Source organism: Genypterus blacodes, unplaced genomic scaffold, assembly GCF_046128005.1.
Source record: "Genypterus blacodes isolate CSIRO-AG114 ecotype Tasmania unplaced genomic scaffold, CSIRO-AGI_Gbla_v1 ptg000007l_1, whole genome shotgun sequence".
Taxonomy (NCBI): domain Eukaryota; kingdom Metazoa; phylum Chordata; class Actinopteri; order Ophidiiformes; family Ophidiidae; genus Genypterus; species Genypterus blacodes.
In genome coordinates this window covers 805,554-829,692 of record NW_027466821.1, presented here as the reverse complement: position 1 = coordinate 829,692, position 24,139 = coordinate 805,554, and the positions used below count along the sequence as shown (strand labels likewise).

General features: G+C 43.4%; 1 protein-coding gene across 1 annotated transcript in view; it reads right to left on the bottom strand.

The window, feature by feature from the left end:
• Window positions 1-14,458, bottom strand: part of nav3 (neuron navigator 3) — a 144,763-nt gene extending 130,305 nt beyond the window's left edge. The window contains exon 1 of the mRNA XM_076150703.1: window positions 13,984-14,458. Coding sequence (XP_076006818.1) covers window positions 13,984-14,238 — 255 coding nt within the window. The 5' untranslated portion in view covers window positions 14,239-14,458. The remainder of the gene's footprint in view (window positions 1-13,983) is intronic.
• Between the last annotated feature and the right edge of the window lie 9,681 nt (window positions 14,459-24,139).

Sequence of the window (24,139 nt, the reverse complement as noted above, 5' to 3'; positions counted from 1 at the left end):
TGTTAGTAAGACAGTGTTGAGCAAACTAAGCTGTAAAAGAAAAAACCCAAGCTGCTACGCCAAAGGCAGAGGAACCCTCCCAAAATGGGGGTGAAGTGGGTACGTATAAAAAAGTAAACAACCAAGCTATTAAAGTGTTAGAGCTTGGCCTTTCAGCGCCAAGTGCTACTCTGGAGCGGAAACCTGGGAAAAAGCGTCTCACACACACCCTCACACACACAAACATAAAGCCACTGACAGTTATTAACTAACATTACATTACATTACGATCATTTGGCAGACGCTTTTATCCAAAGCGATTTACATTACATTTATTACCACCCTTCGCAGAGGGGGGAGCAATTGAGGGTTCGGTTCCTTGCTCAGGGGCACCTCGGCAGGGACTCGAACCGGCAACCCTCCGGTTCTTAAGCGGAAGCTCTACCCACTCGACTACTGCCTCCCTATTTCCTGTGTATGTGCATGCACACAAACAAAGGCATAACAATGTATGTATGTATGTATGTATGTATGTATGTATGTATGCATGCATAGTAATTGGTAGCAGAGAGTGTATAAAAGGTAAGCAACTGCAGCATCGACGCTCAACACTCCTGTATGTTTTAGAGCACCTGCGAAGATGAAAACTGCAGTTTATTGGCTTAATGCACTTTCAAGCCTCACATGAAAATATATAAACTGGATTGTGGAGTAACAGAAAGGGTAAGAGGTGTTCAATGAAAATCTGCAGGTTTGCTCTCTGCAGAGGCGAAAAAAAATGTGTTTCCGGGACCCAATCTGTCCTTTCAGAGGTGTCCAAAATTTGTAGCCTACCGAGAAGAGACCTGAGACATTGAGATGAGGAAAAATATGGTTGAGAGCAAGAGTAAGTAAAGAAAGGAGAAACAGAGATGACATCAGACAACCATTTCACAGCCGCCGCTGTTTGGCCCAAATCAAAGGGAAAGAGGCATTGTCCCATCTTGCAGAATGTCAGCACCAATTAAATGTGTCAGATTTATGGCGTGCCAATGGATGAAATCAAGAAAAGAGAGACGGGGACTTTCTACAAAAACTGTGACTGCAGGGTGGGGGTGTAGCTTTCGAATTGGCCAGCTGCAGGACCATACCAGATGTCCGTCATCAAGTGCAGATTCGTTGGCTGCGCGAGAGGACATTGCCATTCGACTGGCAGGCGCTCTCTCCCTCCCTCGTTTTGCATGCGCCGAGTATTGACCAACAGACGGCCGAGAGCGACCCTGGGAGCGCCTCTTCCTCTTCCCGCTCATTCAACACATCTGGGGAGCAGCACGGCGATCGGGAGAGGAAAGCCAACATCCTGGTACGCCGTGCAGCCAGTACACCAGACGAACCCCTACAGCCTCAGTCAGTTTGATTCAATCTGTCTCGAGTCTGATGGGAGGCTGGTACACAGTGTTCAGGTTTTCCTCATGGCAGTCAACGTCTGGAGTCGTTGTTAAGGAAAACTACTTCAAAACACAACTTTCATTACACCTAAAATAACAGCTATTTTTCTTTTTGTGACTGAATGACAGAATTGTGTATTATGAAATGTGATGTAACCCCAGAGACAATTATCCCCCTGCCCAGTTCACACTCAAATAGACACAACTGATGTGTTGGTGGATGGAAAAATCTGGAGATCTACAGGGATTTAGACTAAGAGGAAGGGCAGTAATCAGCCTGCGACCATCTAACCATTCCCAGCATGCAAGGCATAACTGGATGAGAAAGAGATTTCATATTTCCCACCCTTTTAAAAGCCCTCTGTCTGACAGCTTCTCCTGCTCCTCTCCATGGTAAGGTTATTGTACACCACTTACTGCATATACCTCCTCCCTGCGCCACAGGATCCTTACCCCAGAAACACTGAAACTGAAGACTCTGCTCCAAGACAAATGGCCCTTGTCAAGCTTGCGGAAATTAATATCAGCCAGCGCCGATCTGATGACAGCCAGGGAAGAAGGGGCAATGTCTGCTCTCCTCCCCTATTTTATACACAGACACAGTCCCCTCCAGAAGCTTCTCAGCAAGTCGCTCTACTGGTAGAAGGAGGATGAATGGATGCATGGATTGGGCATTTGATGGGGGTCTCCAACTTTAACTTAAGTTCCTTAATCATTGAGCAAGTCACTGTCCCTGACACCACTCCCACTCTCTCTTCCTCTCGGGCCCAGTGCCTTTCCTTCCAACCCTCCTGATTTCCTTCCCCCACATCCTCAACCCCGCCACTCCATTTAGAGTAGGTTACCTTCAGCTGTTCCTTCCACAAGGCCAAAAAGAGGGAGCCAGATGCAGAGTGCGATTAAGGTTTTAAACCTGAATGAGGTGCCTGCATCTGCTTCCAATCCAGAGACAAGTTTACTCCTACCATCCACATCTTCTTTGAATAAGTGCTGAACAATAAAAGAAACAGCGCTGCCACGAGCAGCTGCCTCGCTCTCCCTTCTCCCAGCTAGCACCGTCCCTTTGCCCAAACAAATTCTACCCTCGTCTTCTCATTCTTCAAGGATGAAACGACCTTCTCTCCCCGGCTTGGGTCATTGGCCCTCGACTCATCTTTAATGAAGTGGCTCCCATCAGCCTCTCCATATGAATCATTTCCCCTCGTCTCACTCTAATTGCACTGAAATAATCTTTTGTATCCCTCCCTTCCTTATTTTTATTTTCCAAGCACGTCTCCTTGAAATTAACATTCTGGTGACAGCGTTCCATATAATTGTGGCTCTAAATCCAGCCATAATTAATAATGTTTGTTTGAAATATTGATGACTTTGACATTAAATCACATTCTGTTTTGGCAGAGGATGGGGGCAATCACTTAAGTGCCCAAAATGTAAAATGTTAGGCTAAGCCAATATCTTCAACCCTCCAAAACTGTCACCGATGCATGAAGGAAGCAAATAGAAATGGGGGTCTAAACTTTCTGGATGCGTTGAAGGAATATGTGTTTGAAATGAGGATGGGTTGATATAAAAGCTTCTTGTCTTTTATATCTAAAGCGGCGGTTGACTTTGGTTGGACGAGCTACTGGCAAGTGTCCCGTCAGCACCTGAACCCTGGTAGGTACAAGGAACCTCTTGTGCTCTCGTTATGACTCAAGTAAAGAGCCTCTTTGGTCCAAGATGGCTGAGAGAAATTTCTCATCATTAAGGGATTATAAGAGAAAATGTTTGTTCATTTGATCAAGCCTTTGAACAGCAACAAATGTGCCCTATGTGTATATCGTAAGACCCCGTCATGAAGGGAATGACCTTGAAAGAGACAAAGATTGCCTGTGTAGGTAATTCACCTTCACTTTACCATCGGAGGAGAGCGATTATGCCATTAAGAAAACATCTGACGAAAACACAAGCTTTAAGAGTGAGGAGTATTCATTATCAGGAATAGAGAAGAACTTGTTTCATGTTTGGGAGGGTAAACATCTTGTACACATATTTGTGTCAAGTTGGTTTTTGCAAATGCAACACAACAAACTCTGTTCTGGTTTAAGTGACAACAATCAAAGCCATTGGGATTCGGGAGGATATTTGCACAACTCCCCCAAAAACTTCCTTATAGGATTCCTCAACAAAAAACACTCTGGGTCATTAAAAGTCAATGTGAGCTTTCACATGGGAGCAACAACAACGTCAGCCAGTAAATAAAACTAAACTCCCAATGTGTGTCTGGAGACTTATCCTGTGAGAAAAGCAGCCACAGCTCAAACAGCAGAGCTTTGTTGGAGGCCTGTGGAGGGAGGAGGGGGAAGGGGGGGGGAAAGGAAGAGAGCAAGGAAGTGTAGGGAGTTAGAATTCACCTCCTCATAGACTGTCAAGGGCCAGTAGTTCATGTTTAATACTCATTAATGGCAGAATTAACACAATTTATGGGCAAACTTAGTGCTCTGGAATGGCACAGGCAATAAGTCAGCGATGTCAGGGTGGAGATGACTTCATTAATGGAGCGTAGCCCACCTGCAGCCCAGAGGAAGAGCAATATCACGACAGAACAGCACCGAGAGATTAGTTTTCCAAAACATGGAGCCAGGAACTCTGGTTGGGTTTTACAAAATGCAGCACAGAATGACACTAAATCCGAAACACACTTACACCTACGTATGGTTGATTTATAGCCTGCAACCAGCTTAACTTAAATGTCTTTGGACATATGCAAAAAGCAAACACCACAACTGGCTGAGGCCATGGATCCTGTCCAGGTTTTTCTTACTGTGAGACAGCAGCATTAAAAACTCAACCGCCATGCCACCCACCCCTAAAAACGGCATATAAAATTTATATTACTGTAAAAGACCACATTGCATTTCGTTTGAAATGACACAGATGCATGCACACACCACAAGGCTTCAGCTGCAGCTCAGCAACACGCTTGTTCACACTCCATTTGCTGCCACCAAAAGGCCACGCACAGATCAAATGCTCCAATGACTCGATGGACAGGCAAGAGGTTGGAGGGGGTCGTGCATGACCGAGTCAGCCTGTGACCTCATGCCAGCACAAGGCCCTCGTGAGTCTGTGCTGATCTGCATCACGGTCCTTGTCAATGGCTATGTTGGATTTCAGATTTGGAACTTCAAAAATGCCCCTCCATATTGTGAAATGTCAAAATCACACAACTGTCACAAGAGTCATTCCGGTGTGGATTGGTGCCTTTCTGTACAGCTATTTTTAACCTGCAGCTGATGACTTAAAGGACTTTTTAGATCCATGAAATCCATTACAAAGGTCAGGGATTTGATTCTCACTGTGGCCTCTTATGGTAAACCCATGCACCCAGAATTCCACCAAATGCACATGCAAAGTAAACCTACAGAAATATATGAGAAACACTAATGATTTCCATTTGGCATTTTATAGGTCCTTACATAAGACGTGAACAGACAGAAATGCAGAAAATAAGTCAAACCGACATGTCTGGATTGAAAAAAAGTGGAAAAATAATGAGAACATAGATGTTGGTTGTGGGTAATGATGAGTCGAAATGTGAGGGCTAACCGCTCCAAAAAAACATGTGCGCTCGCTCTCTTTAAGCGCTCTGTAAAAGCTGATGCCAAGGGAGGGTCCGACAACAAACCACCACCCAGCATCCCACCAGAACTTCTCATCCATCCATTTAGCTTCAGGCTTTGTTGCTGAATTAGTTTATCTAAAACATCCTACATACATTTAACCCGGGGTCGGTTGATTGATGCTGTTTCTCTTGCGGTGCTCGGTACACATTCACACCATTACAATCTATTACACCTGGGAGCTGACAACCACAACCACGGTTTGTTACAGAGGAGCTTCACTGGAGCAACTACAGATTAACTTTGCTCAGTGTAAGATAAGCAAGATGAATGTTTTTCCTCATTCACTTTCCTTTTTTCCCCATATGACCTGTTTTGTTTTTTTCTAATTCCAATTTCTATTGGTTTTACCTAAAAGATACATATCTATACTGTTAAACCAGGGCCTATGATGGTTCAGGAGCTGCTTGGTTGAAACTTGCGAAGATCACAGGCTAGTGAGTCGACTGAGGATTGCGAATCGTATGTGAGCAAATAATTTGATGAAAGGAACCAACTTTGAATAGATTAGATTAATTTTGTAGTTCCAAACTTAAGGTCATCGTCAGTACATCTGAAACATTGACTGTTACTTTGCCTCCTTGTTTAAAATACTCAATCTTAAATTACTGTGAGAGTTATTGAAGCTTAAATGCATGGGTCACTGAACATGAAGTTACATTACTGAGATAAAAAAAAGAGAAAATATAGGAACGAATAGAATCGGTGATCAGGGAATCAATGATTTGTGCAGCAAAGATGAAAAATCCATGTGTCGTGACAAATCTCATATCAGAAACAATCATCATCGACACAATGTTTGGTTTTAAGATGAATCAATCCACTGTGATCTGTAAATCCAACCTTGCTAAAGCTGATAGAGTGCTGGAGTTGATTTGTATGGTTGTCATGACCTACAGTAACCCCAAGGCCCCCTCCCCCTTCCCAGGTGCGTCACAGGCACCAAGAAAAGCCGTAATCGTGTTGATAGTTAGTGATCTACCGCCGCTGCTGTGTAAGCCGTGAGTCAATACCACAGAGACCACTGGCTTGACTCATAACATCGTCTTCCCCGCATGAAAATAACGCAGACACACACTCACACATACTGTACATGCGCAGAGTGCTGGGTCTTGTTAGCGTGTGTTATGGTGTGTGTTAGGATGTTTGCTCCCTTTCCTAGGCTTGATCAGATGATTCCGACACTGATTGTTGTGGTAACGGCAGATGTTTCCCCTGTAACCGTCAGTAAGAGAAGAGAAGAGAAGAGAAGAGAAGAGAAGAGAAGAGAAGAGAAGAGAAGAGAAGAGAAGAGAAGAGAAGAGAAGAGAAGAGAAAAGAAGAGTGAAGAAGAGTGAAGAAGAATTCAGGAAAGGTTATCAGTGACAGCTGTAGAGACGGAGTTGAGCCAGGTGTACCTAAGGCCTTCCGCTTTTCTCATTATAAATATAGCAGAGGAAGGGATCGAAGGTGAAAAAGAGAGAGAAGGAGGTGGGACATGGGGAAAAAAGGCTGGAAATGGAATAAAGGAGAATGAGTAGGGTCAGAGGAAAGGTCAAAGGAAAATACCAGTAAGTGAGTCACAGAGAGTGGAATACGAGAGAGGCTCCAGTTAGGACAGAAAGAAGGAAGAAAAAAAATGAATCAAAGCGGAATGCTGGGAATGGGAAAAAGCAGGAAGACGGTGACAGGAGATGGAACTGAAAAAAAAAGGAGATTTGCAAAGGAGGGATTGAGGGAGAATAAAGGAAGGAGAAGGGAGGACGCTAAGAAAACAGAGGCAGGCGGAGAGACTGATGACAGACAGGTGAAGGAGACAGATGGGAATTTGAGGTGAAGGTGAGAGGGAAAACGCACTTGTGTGTGAGTATGTGTGTGTGTGTGTACTGACCTACTAGTGACTTACTTAGAGCATCATGCGGGTGAATCGTACTACACAGGGCAGTATTTATCACAGTCACTGTAACAGGAAGTGAATTACTACACACTCAGCCCCGCCTATATGATACTGCTTAGTCTAGTCGTACTGTACTGATTATGAAAAGATGATCGTAGGCCAAAAATATTGTCCAAAAAATGCATTTTGCAAAACTTCTACAATTAACAATGCAATTTTTATTCTATTTTGAAAGAGTTTTACTTAATTCATTCTAACAGGAAATAACTTATTCACTAGTAGATTCCTGTTTAGCCGGAATTTCATGCTTCACCCGATACTACAGAATGCTTCAGCATCTTGTTCCAAATTTCCGGGTACATATTTAGCCATTGAGGAACACGAGAAACACTCCCTGCTGTGCAAAGTCCTCTACATGCTTCATATGTTCAGTTTGTCACCGGTCTTGAATTCATTTGACAGTATTTGAAGCTGTATCAAAAAAGCATTGGTTACACGGAAACAACAAACAGTACGGAAAAGTGTGTGTGTGGGTATTTTCTGATGATTTTGCATTTCTATATTTCCCTTTCTTCTTTTATGGCACTAAGCAGCAAACAAGTGAACCGTCTCTCTCTTGGATCATTGAGTGAGCCTACCTTTGAACTAGCAGAAGGCCCAGAGGGTGCATGCTGTGTTACACACTTGCATACTTCTCTGCATCCAATCATTCCCAGGGCCATCATGCTTGCACACAAAACAGTTAAGGAATCAACAGGGCAGCAAGGAGCTTCACTTCAATCTCCCTTATTTGTTACAAGGTGATATAGCCTGGCGGGGGAACAGCAGCAAAGTCTGGATAACGCAGGTATGAGAGTGGTGCTCTGGTGCTAATCTTGACCTCTGACCCGTCCTGCGAAAAGGACATTCAGTCCAAGGGCAAAGTGAGGACTCTCTAATCAGATGACTTCAAATTCTAAACAGGTTTTCACAACACGTAAACAATTTCCGGCACTCAGGAAGTTTCCTTTGTTTTGCACCAGGGAACAGGGACACATTTGGTTCCTGAATCATCAGGGCCAAACTGCAGACTCCCCCTGCCCAAAAAGGTCTATTACACAAATGAAGAGATCAAGAGAGATTTTGAGAGTCAGACAAACTGCAGACGTCACTTGCTTATAATTTTCTGTGGGAATGCAAGTAAGGAAATCACAGAAGGAACCAAGTAATTCTTTTGAATATTTCTGGGTGAAGTGGTTCCTAACTTAGTTGTGGACTTTAGGTTCCAAAGTGCCTAACGCAATCAGAAGTTAAGTCCAATCTGTCATGCTGGTACGAATGGAATCTTAACCACGCTGGACTTCTTCACGCAGTGTCAATAATCATGCACTTCACCTTGTTATGAGTCTTGTGATCTTTGGTGTTTTTGACTAAATACCGCAGCTGTGCGTCCAGATTATTTTTAACTGGTGTAGCTGTAGTGTAAACACCAGCTGCTCTGTGTGCTCTCACGCCGAGATTTAAACAGCGAGGCCGACAGCAGAGTCTCTGCTGCACCAACAGGGACGACATTCGCCGTGCAAGACAAAAAGAACAGGGCGAGGGAGGGAGAAAGCATTATGGGAAAGCATAATATTTTCTCTTTTCCAACCTCGAGGTCAGGAAGATTCTAAATACTGACTGGATGTTGGACGCTGTTGTCCTTCCAGATCAAGCCGAGCGAGCAGGCTGGACTCTCACGTTGATAAGTTACCTCTTGGTGGTTTGACTTGCACATTGAAAATTCCACACAACGCTGCAGTATTCATCTATAACAAGAACATTGAGAATTATGAGAACATCAAGGTTGTAATGAAAACTACACTAACAAACAACAGAGGCTGCATCCTTTCTTGTGTGTATCAGCGGTTTCTTCCCTGGCAATTTTTATGGCCGCTCTCATGTCATTTTATACTGAAATTGAGGAGGTTGTGGTTCCTCTTCCTATTCCAATGCAAACACAAAGGAAAGGATGCAATTTGGAACAGAAGGGCCAGTGAGAGCTTAACAGCCATCTAAGTCTCATAACATGGCCATCTTCCTGTCTGTCCTGGTCGGGCTGCAAAGAAGTGCAAATATAGTAACGCTCTTCTTCCTGCTTGTTAGCGTTCACACCTCCCTCGCAACGACAACTTCTCTTCCAGATATGGAGTCCGGCACACGGTGAGTGGGACCACCCATGACTAAGACGCGTCCAACCCACCCCCAGCCCTCTCCCTCTCTCTCCCTCTCCCTCTCTCTCTCTCTGTCTCTCTCTCTCTGTTGTTTCAGCGGTGTCAGAGACACTTGAGGAGAGAGAGAGAGAGAGAGAGAGAGACAGAGAGACTGCTTTCTTTTAACTTTTGGATGATTGCTTTCATAAACAATACCAAATATGCAGTAGTTTATATAACCATAGAGCAACATACACTGAGGTGTCTGAGAAGTCCAATTTACTAATAAAGACCTGACACAGTTACTTGTAAAGCTATTAATGTATACTATGATGAAATATGAACTATGATTGATGTTGACCAACATTAGTCTATTCTGAACATTTGAGAATGATCTACAAGGTAGCTTGAAATAAAATATTCAATATGTAAGTTTGTATTAAAACCAGAATAACTCCCACTGATCTTAAGTTTTTGCCTGTAAATTGGATTTCCGGGAGCACTATTGAATATTAGCTATTATTCCAATACTATATCCTTGTTAAGTCTGCCTGTATTGTGAAATCAAGACAGGAGGGGAAAAAAGGATAGAGCAATAAAAAACAGAAATGAGAGAAACAGACAGTGTCAGGCCCACCCAGAGAAAGAGAGAGGGAGGCAGAGAGGGGTTTTGTTTACTTTCTGCTCACTCACTCACTCAAACTCACTGGACCCCAACATTATTCCTTGAGGTGCTCCTCCTCATTTTAACAATATGAACACCCCTTTGCCTGAAAGCTTATCAGTCAAGCGCGAAGTGGTTGTCAGAGGAGACGCACCAAGCAAGACAAGTATACAATCCCGGGCTGCCCTGAGTTACCATTTCTCCAAAGAGAGCAAGAATCAACAGGATGCTTTTTGTTCTCAGAGTGGGTGAGCGTGTCTGGCACTCGTCCGCACTTCCGGCAAACACTTGTGTATTCATTCACAAGGAGCAACATTCCAGGATAACATTTCACTGGCAGCAGAGGCCAACTAAAATAGCAGCCTGAAACAGTCAAGGCTCGTGTATACAATGAACTGCATTTCTGAGATAAAGACACATTGACCATATACAGTATGAGTCTATTCTGTTGACACAAGTGAGGGCAAGTCTCTTGAAAGAGAAGACTGACAGCAGATACAACTACAGTTGTGAAAGTCCCCTTGCCATCCCGCGTTAGATTAATGCCACCAATCTCTGTTTGTTAGAAAATTGTGTAATACCCTGTGCCTTAAAGACGTTTTCCAAAAGCAAAATAGCAGTAATGTCACAATAAAAGAAACCTCTGTGGAGACTGTAACTGTTAAACTATATGGTTCTTGGATGTTGACCTAACCAAAGTGTTATTGCCCACTGGACAATCCACAGTTTCTCCACAGTTGTACTGAAGTTAGAGAGGACACAGCTGCACGACTGTTACATATGGCGTCTTTTAAAAAGCTTTCTGGGATGAATAAAGGTTAAAAAAACAAATGGAAATTGTTCCCTTGTCACAGGAAGCTACTTATGATTTAGATTTAATAAAACGAGTGCTGCAATTTTCGGTAAAACTTCAAAAAGGCCTTGTAATTACGCACTAAATAAGTCCCTAGGCTGTGTGATTTGGACACCTGCCAAAACGCTTGATGCACAAGATAATTCCCTATCAGCGGCGCTGGTGCTGACACTTCATTAAAGCCCAGTCGACTCTGATAAGCTCTTCATTCCAGCGCGTCATCCTGCAGCGCCAGAGGCAGTGACTGATGAGAACTGTCAACGGGGAGTACAACAGGAAGAGCAAACGTCATGCCTTGTTCTCATCTCAATCGCCGAAGCCAAGTGGGAGTCCCTGACAAGCCAAATCGTAGATGGATTAGATGGAGGTGCCTCTGAAGAACACAGGTGTGGCACAGAACCACCAAAGCAACTCAGGGCTTATTTGGTCACCTGCTAATACGTGAGAATGTGGAACATCAGTGCGAGCTGGCCTAAGAACATGGACCCACATGGGTGAGGTGACAGTGACATACGCAAATGCATGACATTAGGCACAGGAGATCTTTTGGGGATTACCTATGACACTATAAACAGTGACTAAGTTAATACTGCCACAATTATCCACAATGAAATATAAATAAAGTCCAAAATTAATTCTGTGACTAAAAGTTTCAGGTTACACACCCGGTCTTTTGTGAATGTTGTTTTCCTCACACAGGTGACACAAATCTTCCTGTTGCAGGTGAAACCACAATGCTGTAATTAAGTATGAAGCTCAGCCTATGACCATAGAATGTGGTTTCCAAACACAGTGTAGGGCCTCAGACTCAGGCGGAGCCATAGATTGAATTTGAGTCAGCTGTGTTTGCCATGGGACAAACTTGGACTTGAACTTCCTCCTTGGCTCAGTGCAAAACAACATCAGGCCCTCGTGTCCCCTCCAAACAGACCACAGGGAAAACAAATCCTTTCATCCTCTCTGTTTAGCTTCTTTCTGTTCTGTTTATTTTTCTCACACTTGTCTAATAATCTTTCTGCAGTCACAAGGCATGACAAGATGTTTTTGTCCCCGTAATCTAAGCATGCATGGTGAAATCCTGGTGACCACAAGCAAATTACACACATGTGTCATCAACATATAGTGATTGAAACAGGAGTGTCACATTCAGATTTGAATATTTCGGTCCTAAATTTCAGACCGTCTGTGGATCTGAATAATAAACTGAGTACAATCGTTTTGAATTTCGGCTTAAAGATCAAGATGCTCTCATATTTGTTAATCTTTGTCCATGACAGCGTCTACTACTGTTTATGCTTCGCTTAGTTACCCTTACACCACCAGACTAACATTGAAAGAGACCTTTAATACTGTAACAAATTCAGCGAGTGCCACCCACTTTAGAATGTGTGAATTCCTTTGTTTAAGTAAAGGCAAACAAGTCGACGCATGCTGGCACTATATATGGGGGGTTTGCATGTGCACAAACAAGCATGCAGTCATGCACTGCACACACACGAGCAGTCCTGCATTTCATCCCTTCAGTTAACTAAACCAAGCACCATTGGTTAATGTGAAGGAGTAATGACAGCGTTTACTCCACCTTCACTCCTTTTTTTAACTTTGAAAGCCTAGAGAGTAAAGCTCTTTAGGGACGACACAACACAATTAGACAGACTAATTACCCCTTCCATACCACCCATTCTTCACCCACACCGACAGGCTGGGGCAAGCAGGGGATTTCTGCCTTCCTACAACCGTCGCAGGGAGAGGAACTACAAGCATGCTGCACTGCTTTCACATTTCAGGCAAGGATAAATCTCACTTCTTTGATTCCTGAGACTGCCAAAAACAAATGATAAGGAGGGCAAGGGTCAGAGAAAGTGCCCCGACCACATTCTGGAACTGAAATACAGTGTTTAAAAAATACTCTCTCTAGTCTAAGCTTATTCTTATTAGAACAAATTCAAGTTCAGGAAAAAGATGTTGGAAAGGATCAGATGTTCCACATTTTCAAAGCATGATGGGAGATGGATAACATCGAGTACACCAAGGAACCAAAATTGACTCTGCCTTTAGCTTCAGCCCAAAAACAAACTCTATAAGCCACATTTAATGATCTATGCAGGAGTTCTTTAAGAACTAGGTTGCGTTAACAAGCTGGAAATGGAGCTGAAGGTGCCAGTTCAGCAGCAGGTTAATGATGAAACACACTCCCCCCTTTGCAGTCCCCCTGCAGGGCGATTTCGACTCAGTCACGGACAAGCTGTGAAGATTTAGAGGCAAGAGAGCGCTGACCTGGGCTTTGATGTCTCCAGCCCACGTTTCCTTTAGGTCACGAGGAAAATCAGCAGCCTCAATTTCTTAAAGCCAAAAAAAAGAATAAGGGTCAGGGAGGTTCTTCTTCTGCATCTGCTGGGAAGTCTAACGGTAGAAACAGGCAGCAGGGTGGAGGGGAGCGATTGACCGGCCAAACAGGAAAGTTTGCGCTCTGACAGCTCTGGATGTGGGACGGCTGAGGCACAGCTGAAGAGATTTGGCGGGGATTTTTGAAAACTCCTTCCTCCTCGGAATCGGGCCGACCCCGTCTACTACTGCAGCATGAAAAAGCCAGCAACATATTTTGACATAGAGGAAAGAATTTGGCACAGCTTGACTTCAGTATGGGGAACAACTTAACAGCACTCTGTGTGTCTATAACACCATCTTCAGTGTTTTTGACGCTGTTGGGGGTTTTTGAGAATATGCTGTCCGGGCAGCATTGGGAGGAAACCAGGCAGAGACCCTAATCACTGGGGGCTCTCAGGTAGCACCCATTATCCTTGCATTGGTTTTCCTCCCCACAGAGAAGCCGCCATGCTTCACTTCCCAGGTACGGATCTTAATAGTCTCGCCTCGATATAATCAAACCCCTCACCGCTCATGTGCTGCCACTACCACACTCAGCAGTGATTAGTGCAGTAAGTGCAGCATGAATGGGCAGCATGGATGAGGTAATACAGCAACGCGGAAAGAAAGGGGAAATAGATGAGCCGCTTTGCTACCACATTACTCATCTAATTTCCTTCTTTAGCTGATGACCATACACGAGCGCCATCATCTCAGTGAAGCCCACATGACTCATCCCGCTGCACTGAAACCCATGTTTCCACCTGTTCAAACCCAGATGAGGAAAGACAAAATAACAGAAAGGGAGAGATAAAGCGAGAACAAATACGTGACAAGTCCGTGTCTGTTTGCTGCTCCATCCCTGACAGCAAGCCTGTACAGCCACCTGTGGAGTGTCACTTTGTTGCTGGCACGCACGCACGCACGCACGCACACATGCACACATGCACACAGCAGGAATCCATCCATCTCCACTGCACTGACCTTGCAAATTCTGCTCTCTTCCGACTCTTTGGACTTTCCTTCTGGCTTCCTGTCCTGCTGGTACTCTGACTTCATTGACATCTGACATGAGAGCCCCGGGGTGCCCTCACCTGCCCTCAGTTCCTGTTGGCGAGCCATGTAGCCCTGCGAGGTGGACGTCCTGACAGCACTGGGGATGGGGAGAGCAGTGTGCACCGGCTTAGAGCCCACTGCAGATGGTTGCCTGAGCTTGGAGGCTACACCAACCACCGGCATGGTACTTCTCCGGTCCCAAACAATAATAAATGAGAGTAAGTGAGAGGGGAAGAGAGGTCCAAAAGTGCTCAGAGGAAAAGAGAGGTGGGAGAGGAGTGTAGCGTCTCCTCCTGAAGCCTGACAAGGAGGAAGAAGAAACTAAAAAAAGAAGCAGCTGCCTCTCTGACTGAGAGGAAAGCAGACTGCGCTCATTCTGTAGCCTACAGCGAGCAGGACTCACAGAAACTGAGAAGGCTTCTCCTTCCTCCACTCGTTCACTCCCTCCTGTCTCTCTCTCCCTCCTCCTTCTCCTCCCACCACGCCACACTCCTCCCTCCCTCCCTCCCTCCCTCCCTTCTCTCTCTCGCTGTCAGGAGTCTACTACAGAGTCAGCCAAAAGAAGGTATAACCACCACTCGGCAAAAACGTGATTACAGAGCTCTCTCTCTCTCTCTCTCTCTCTCTCTCTCTCTCTCTCTCTCTCTCTCTCTCTCTCTCTCTCTCTCTCTCTCTCTCTCTCTCTCTCTCTCTCTCTCTCTCTCTCTCTCTCTCTCTCTCTCTCTCTCTCTCTCTCTCTCTCTCTCTCTCTCTCTCTCTCTCTCTCCACCCCTTCCTTTTATGTGAGAACTGTTACAAATATGAGTTATTCATAATAAGAAACTTTTAAGGAAAAAAAAAAGAAAAATCTGCTTTTTATCAAGTCTTCTTCTTCCTTACTCTCTTTTTTGGCTGTATTTATCTCATTCTTGGCCACAGTCACTCCTTCACTTTCATTCTCATTCTTCTTGAATGGAAATTCTGAAAATAAATACTTGTGATAAAAACATGACGTGAAATGAAAATATGTATGAATCCCTACCAGGCTAGTTCAAATCTGATGTCATACTCTGACGTGAAATGCTTGTCCTACATGTACTGTATGATATAATGAGCCAGTGTAGTTAAATAAATCTGATGCTTCTAAAATGAGTTCATTACTGTGGTCAATGTAAATGAAATGCTTACCCAAAGCACTAACATTCCCTTTTAGGACCTGCCAACATGCTTACATACGGTTGTGAATTGTACCAAGCACTAAACTGTTTATTAATGTCAGATATGTCACATGTGGTTCTCAAACTCGGTCCTCAGCTACACAGCTCTGCATATTTTCCATCTCTGCCTGCCCACACACCATTAGCTAAATTTGGTGTCGATCAAGGGCCGGCGCCTCCCAGGGCTCCATTGGCTGCACAAACTGAATTTAACTGACCTAATCTGAAGGAAATAACTTGTTTTTTGTTGCTGCTAATGACTGGTGTACTCGGTCTCCACTGCAAAATGTTGATTTACATCACTGGCAACAGCTATGCTTGATGCTGTGACAAGAAATGGTTTCAGGCTGACAAACAAAGGATGTGTCGCTTTCTGGTGTCGACTATGGGAGCAGACATATTTTGCAGAGAAATGTGACAGCTATGGACAAAAAAAGCCCCTCTTTTCATTCTCCATTGAACGAAATGACAGCACCATTAGGAATCCCAAATATTTCAATCTTAATTAGAAATGCCATGTTTAAAACCAGAAGTGGTTGTCAAAGAAACAGAAGAACACATGATTTTGTTGCTTATAACTGCAGATGCAGTGTTCTTCTGGCCAGTTGAATGTTCTCTGCAATGATTTGGTCCAACCCTATAACTGTATGTAGTGGTAGGGCTGTACTGTATGTATTCTATAATATGTTTCTATGTTGGTGAAAGACAGATGAGCCACAGAGCATTTGGAGTGGATTAACCGGACACAATATGACATGTAGCTCCTATTTCCCCCCCCCCCCCCCCTTTCTAAGGGCTCCCTTCTCTGTATGAGACATAAAAGGGAGTGAAAGTTTTATATGGAAATGCTCCATCTGGTTCAGTTTAGAGAGGCAAGGAGATGTGTTGGAGTCAGACGGGCACATGACAGCGTCCCGGCAAAACCGGAACTTTCTCACACGACACTGTCCAATAAAAAGAGTTTGGGAAGGGAGAGAAAACCAAACACAGGGCTCATCTCACATATGTGACCTTACCATAAATCTAAATCATGACAAATATTATTCTGTTTAAGAGAATGTGAAATTGCTCTCATAGAGTCTATTGCTTTAATAGAGACCTCGGACCTGTCCAAAAAGAAGGCCAGGTGTCAGGGTAGTATGATATGATTATCTTGCTTGCGCACAATTGCTTCCTCAAATAGTCACTTTCATACTACCTTAGCACCTTTGACAGTCAATAACAATAATAGGGGCAACTGCTTCCCCAGCCTAGAATAGCACCAACTACTCCAACATGTTTCCAATCATGCATCAGGAGCTATCACGACAAGCCTAAAACAACAGGATACCACGTGAATGAATGGCACGAGTCCAACTCCATCTCTGACTGCCGCTGCCTGTCGAGCTGCACCAACTGGAGCAGAACTTGGCAAACGCTCAACTTCCCAAGACCGCCTGGAACTGCCGGATCTGACAAGATTCCATCCCGGGGGTGCTGAGTCGAGAAAATGCGTGCTAAACCTCAGCGAGATCTTAGGAAACATTTTTTTGTCTGTTTTCAAGGTAATCATTTTACGTTGCGAAAATATTTTGACGACGAGAACGTCTCCACTACCTGCACAGTGAAAGGGCCCTCATGGTAATGTGGCACTGAGGGTTTCTCTTTTAAACCACAGCAAAATGCTTTAAAGTCAACATTGAAGAAGGTCTCAGGTTCAATTCCATACGCACAAACCAAGTTGAGCAGGTCAACACCCTTATGTTTGGCTACCAGGACTGACCACTTCTCTAAAAATAGTGCAACAGCCAACTGTGTCATGGTTGAAATGAAAACAGACTGAGGTGAGAAATGAAATGAGATTAAATTCTCACTATAACCTGTGTCAGAGGGTACTTTGAAATGGTTTTGAAACTATAAGCTACTTACGATTTAAAGTAGTTGAGCTGTAGCTAAGCTTCTTGCTTGATAAAGTAATTTAACTACACAAGAAGCTCCTGTGAAAAAGTAGCTAAACTACATTGAAGCTTCAAGGGAGAAGACTTACATTTGTGCCATTTTAATCTCAAAGAAAATACCCAGAAAATCAAGAAAACAATGATTAAAGAAATGTGAAAAAAGAACCCAATCCGAAACAATGGCAATAATTAAGAGTTTCAACACCCGGTCCAGTAAAGTTTGAGTGTAAAAATCAAGAAAAGGACCAAAACAATCCAAGTCATATTCTCATACAAGGCCAGATGAATATAGACATTAGACAACAGTACAGTTTGCTTCTATGGTTTCTGTCTCTACAACCACAATTGAGGTGAATATCTAGTAGTGACTGAGGCACTCCATATGGAGACTGCAACACATCTCTACTGCTGTTCAGCTAAAGGATGAAGGTGAAGATGTTTTCAAATAACCTTTGTAACTATTCCTTCAACCTGTTTCGTCAGTAAAAACCACTTTAAAATGGCCTTAATTTAAAGATCCGGTGACTTTTCCTGTCTTGGTTTCTCAGCACCGCATCCCTATTCTTAGGCGCCCCCGAAACCGCCACAAAATACCACCCTCCGGCAGAGAAGGGGGTGGACTGTGGAAGTGGCGGTCAAGGAGGGAAGGATGAAAGCCGGGAGCTGTAATGGCAGCTGTGGTTTGATGTACTAACTATCTGTTCTCCACACGCCGCTCTCATCTTCACCACACGGCAACTGAAAGTGGCATTGTGTTATGAATCTGCGGAAAACTAAATACAGTGGATGGCATTATTTCAGTCAGTAAGAATAACACAGATATATCTGGGTTATGGAATAATCAATATTATCATGTTTATTATCTGTTCCAGGCAGTGGGTGGATGGTAGTAACGTGTGTGTGTGCGTGTGCGTGTGCGTGTGCGTGTGTGTGTGTGTCTGTGTGCTGGATGAGTTGGCGGGTGGTTTGTATAAAAGATGCCGCCCAGGGTCACCTGACGTCAGCACTGGGGGGTTGTGCTGTGGCTGTGAAAACAAACACACCGGGGTGGTAGCGATAACAGGGGTCAAACACCTTCCACCCACCTGATATACACGTACACACACACACACAGGGTCGCATACAGGGGTCAAAACACATCCCCCAGGGAGGTTCAATAGATAGTCACGCACCTGGGCCTGTCAACGCCATGAATGCTATCAGTCAACTGCACGTTAGACAACACGGAAAATAAAACAAACACACTCGCGCTGTTAGGCGCACAACATGGAGGTGCCCAAGCATACGCTGGCTCAGTGCACACAGGCATTTGCCATTAACATACATCAAGCATGACCTGCAAAGTAAGCACACATTCACTTTCATCCCCCCGCCTCTCTTTTCCTTACTCTCTCCTCGCTCCACGGTTCAGGATTCACACGCAGATTCCTGCTCCTCATTCAACCTTTGACTTCTCTGCAGTCTACCACACACAAACACACACACATGCATATACACGCAAAAACACGTGCTGCAAACCAAAAGCATTAGAGCATCATGGGAAATGCGCTTTTATTTCACATTCTTACTAGGAGTGCTGTTCATATCAACTCAAGGATCTAACCCATGGGAATAACACCAAAAGTTCCAACTGAATATTCCAATATTATTCCATATTATTTTATTCCACTGTTGTGAATGGCTATCCTCCAGACAAATGGCATATTAATGGCAACTGTATCTCTTGGAAGTTCATTACTTTTGAATGGCAAAACTAACCATACTGATTTGAATGTACCTGGAGGTCACATAAATACATCTTGTTCATGTCCACATCATGTATATATAAGGCTTATAAGGCTCCTTCAGTCACACAAAGTATCACCTTGATGTAGCATTATACAATTAGGTACTCTGCTTATAGTGTTACCAGTCTAAAGCAGTCCAAATCAATTCAATTCCAATTATATTGGATGGGAATTTACTGTGTGCTTTTTGTTCCTTTTCTTATTTAACCTAATTTATTCATTAACATATATCCCCACTATGACAGGGGGTATGTGTTGAACACTAGCAAAGTTGCACAACTTGATCTTCGGGCATACAGGAATGTATCCAGTCAGACAAACCCAGAGGTCCTGACCTGCCTGAAAAGCTTTATTTTCAACAAGTCATCATCTGTCAACATAATCTGCATGTTGACGTCAACATGTGACGTTTACCCAGCTACAGATCTGGTTCCACCACCACCAAATGCAAGGCCAACAAATAAGTTTGCCCAGCCTCTGTGTTTTGAAGGTTGTGGGTGTTGCCACCTACGGCAAATTTTCCAGGCCATAAAGGGATGGTTACCTACAGTGGCACGTTCTCACACAGTGTGCACGGTGATGTTGCAGCGAGGGATAGTATGGTTGTGGATTTTCAATTTCAAATGAAAGCATTTCAAAATAGATAAAAAAAGACAGAAATCAAAATGATTCCTAAATATGTTTGATTATTTCTGTATTAATTTGATCCTGCTGAGGTTTGTTGCCTTTCGAATGGGAAAATAATGACGTAAACTTTTCCTGCATTCACTGATAATCACTTGAATGCTTTTGCACGTTTCCCACAAACATTTGCTTTACTGACAGCAAGTTAAAATGAAAGTTGAAACATTCTGACTTCAACAAAGACAGGTTTTAACTTGAATAGGCCGTCATACTTTGTACTTCATGTAAACTCTTCAAACTGACTCTTATTATGGCTGTCAGCAAAGTGTAGTCGAGTAAAAAAATACAACATTTCCCTGTGAAAAGCGGTGGAGACAAAGTATAAAGTCTAATGATACTGTATGGTAATAATCAAGTACAAGCACTTAAAAAGTACAATCTGCTCACTCAAATTACATTCTCCAGTCCGACCTAAATAGCTCAAATGTATAAAGTACTGTATATCTTGCAAGGTTTTGGGAGGAAGTGGGCACTTTTGAGGGATGGTGGAATTCCAAAAATGCCCTTTCTCCAGGATTCCAGATATAAACACAACATTAAGTGTAAGTAAGATTAATTAAGAGTGATTAAAGCTTGTCTGCGTTACAGGGCTGCGTGGTGGTTTCACTCTCGGGTCCAAACAGGGAGAGACCACAACAATGAATCAAAGGAGGTATTTGGCTGAACCTCGTCAGCAGGATTTCCCCTCGTGTTCTGCTCTGGACAATACTGGCTCTTCCTGTTCCTCCAGTCTTACCTCAAGGCCTCAAAAGGTATTCACCTGCTTTTACAATCACATGTTAGCTTTCACTCGCTCATTCACTTCGATTCAGCTCATTGATTCATGTGTTTACACGTTTGCTTACCCGTTTGCTGCCTAAGATGGATGTTTACTCCTCTCACCCAACCACCGTCAGTGGATTCCTTCTTACTTTGACTCACTGACTCATTTATTCTTTATCACAATATGTTCAGCAATTCTTTCACAATCATTTTATTCATTATTTTAATGTATGAAGGGGGATTTAAGCACAAAAATGATCACAGCTCATCTATTCAAAGAAGGGACGCATATGGCTGAAAGCTTAAACTGATCAATGAATGGACAAAGTAGAATGTAGCATTTTATGATGTCCAAGTCTGCACGTTTACACCGCAGCGCCGTAGGAAGATATACAATCCATAAGTTACTGTATTTCCACATATGATGGTGGGAATATCTGATTCATTATGCTGTTTTACTGCTTATATGTTCACAGCACATATCTGATACATGCCACATGCAGGCAAAAAGTCTGAATTGGGTCACTGATATCCCGGCTCCCTCCATTGCTCCATTTTTCTCTGAAGCAGCACTATAAAAGTATTCTGTTGTAGTGGACATTAAGGCACAAGGGATATGACATCTGGGTTCAGAATTTGGATAATAGCTGCTGTTCGGGGAGGGTTAGAAAACTGTGAGCGGTAGTTGTGAGCCCAATAGTGTTTATGTTTAGAGTGAAGAAGTGAAAACAAAGGAAAATAACTAATTCATACCGGGGTGAAATGATATAATAAGGAAATGAGGGAGGAAGAGTCAGTCACACCATATTTTATAGCAGCTTTTCAAACACGGTGGTGTGCTCCTCTTAACCACTGGTAATTGCTTCCAAATCGTTCCCTGACAGGCTTCTATTATGGAGAGAAAATTAACCATTCTACCACAGAGAGAGAAATTGTGGGTGACAGTGTCAAGCACCATCTCCAAGTCAAAGTTGACTCGTACAATGTATTAGTGACAACAGCTCCTTGTCCCATCAAAGTGAAACACACACTCCCAGCTGACCCTGTCATTAGCAAAGTGTCGCTCCACTGTCAGAACTTTCCTCACTTCCCCTCAGTAAATGAAAAAAACTCGTAACTTTTACACTTGATAAACTGCAAAGGCCGATGACTTTCGCTCCTCTCAGCCAAGACGACATAAATCCATCCCATTATGAGAGTTGCATTCCTTTCTCTTATGATTGGCTACGGTCCTCCCATCATCCACCCACATCTTGATGATTCCTCTCTTGTGAAAGAGTTCTGACCTTAGAGAATCTTGGATTTCACAGCTGGAGTTGATAAAGTCCTGAAGTGCCGAACGGGACTCTTCCCTCAAAAACAACCAGCAGCAGAGGGTATGAAGCTGTACCAAGGTTTGGGTGAGTCAGAGTGATGGGAAGTTGCTGCAGCACGATAGAGGGCTCTGCATGAATACTTTGCACTGACTAATAATTTGTTCAATGAGGTTTTAAAATTTCAATCTATATCACAATCATTTAAAGTTTATTAACACTGAAATGCTGAATGAAAGTTGTGTTTCATGTCGACTAACCGTCATTGGCACCCACTGATTTGTGATGTCAGAGAGAGAAATAAGCCGATGTGCCCCATCCTCTCAGTAGGCTCACTATCACTAACAAAGAGTGGACAAAGTCTGTCTAAGTCTAAGCCCTGAACTAAACCTGGGTCAGCTGATAACTTTCCTGCAAAAAGGAGACTATGCTTCCTGTTCATTGGTGCATTAGCAACAATCAAAGTATGCTGAGAAGAGGTGCGTCTTTAGATGGCATTTAAAAATCTCCCCAGTCAGCCTTTTTAACGAGTGCAGGAGTGTGTTCCAGAGAAAAGCAGCATGGTACGAAAACGCTCTGTTTCCAAATGTCTTTGCAGATCGTTTCGGCCGGTGCTTACTGACTTTTTGCATCGATAGAATACAAAGTAGAAATGACGAGAGAAAACCAATCCATAAAAAATTACAGAGCTATTCTCTACAAATGGAAAAGAACAGTTATGTGAAATAACTCAAATAAACCCCATCGAGACAATGTGGCACCATTCTGTGCTGCTTTCATGCTGTTCCGAGCCAAATACAATACCAAACTGATATGATGAGAACGTTGGACCACTCAGTGCTATTGTTAGTGAATTATACTTTTTTTCAACACAGGTCAGGAACAACATCATCACTGATGTTGATGGGATGTTGCTCAAGGCAGTTCTTTTGGCCAATGTGGCCAGGCAGTGATCCCAGCAACATCAACAAAGTGCACCAAAATGTCATATACTTCATGGGAAAATTATTTTACTATTTGAGCAAAAGGCTTGACGCATCTAGCCTAGCAAACAAAACACTGGCTCATATCTCATTGTGAGCACCTTGCACATTACTGCAGCGTGTCGCGTGTAATCATCGTGTGTCGTGTTTCCATCACCCGCTAGGCTGACAGGAACTCATAGCCTTACTTATATCCAGTGTGCAATGGATTGGTGCATTCATATGTATGTTTATAGAGAGAAAATGATGATGAATGATGAATGCAACTACCAAAAAAGCAGACATTCAGACATCCAAGCTTTGGGGTGAAGGCCATTCTGCTTCTGGAGAGATGAGAAGTGTGCAGAAAAGGCCAGTTCAATGTGGATTCATCAAAGTTTATTGATGAACGTTTAATATTAAAAGTCTGTAAATTCTAGACACTTTCTGTGGCAGGCCAACTCCACAACCGCACTGAGTCAGCCTTGATGAAAGACATGTACTTCTTGAAGGCTTTGCAACCATAATCACAGCAAAGCATTCCGGCTAATTTATTATCACTACATTCAACACCTTGACAACATACAAGCAGTCTGTATCCATTGAGTATCTAGCTTAAGTCTCAATATCTTCAAATGTGTGCTCGGGCACTCAGCTTTTAACCTCTATGGGCTGTAAATAAGGAAAGCTTGTTGTTTGCTCATCTGATAAACACATATTGGTGTCATCTGTGGCTGGCCTGGGGTTGGTTTGACTCTCAGTGGTGGTTAGGCTTGTATAAGAGCTGGTTTTACGCCGTCTGAGAGAGCAGTCTGATTAAAGAAGAAGGTTAAAAGCTGCCCGACTGCCTTCAGCCGAACCCTTGATGCTTCCCTGACATGGAAGCTGGCATGCTGTCAATAGGCCCAGATGTGTGTGTGAGAGACTGTGCTGGTGCTATTCCCAAACCGTGTGTGTGCATGTGTGCCTACGAATGCTCGCAAATACTGCAGCTATGTGTAAAGAAATGTGTGAAATGTATAGAAAGGATTCATAGTTGAGTTTAAATGAATATGACTTTAGCAGACAGCTTTTGGACAGAATCAACTCCTTGTGTAATTTGTATACCATAACCTCAGTTTAACCCATTACACGACAGAAAGCTGTTATTGTGGACAGAGCGGCAACATGAAAGGTGAAATGTGTACTTGATTGGAACAACACATCACTACAAAACATGCAAATCATGTGCTTGTCATCCAAAAAACGACATTCTTTCACCGACTGCACCCACTGTACAACATCTGATTATGTTTAATGTCTACTCAAAAGTGCTCGCTTGTTAAAGATGCCTTTAAATACAGTCCATGGTCTAGTTCTGTGCACGCTCGCTGTCCTGTAAACTACACACAGTCGTAGTTACATAAATTTCTAAGAAAAAAGCAGCTGGCAGGCATTGCTGCT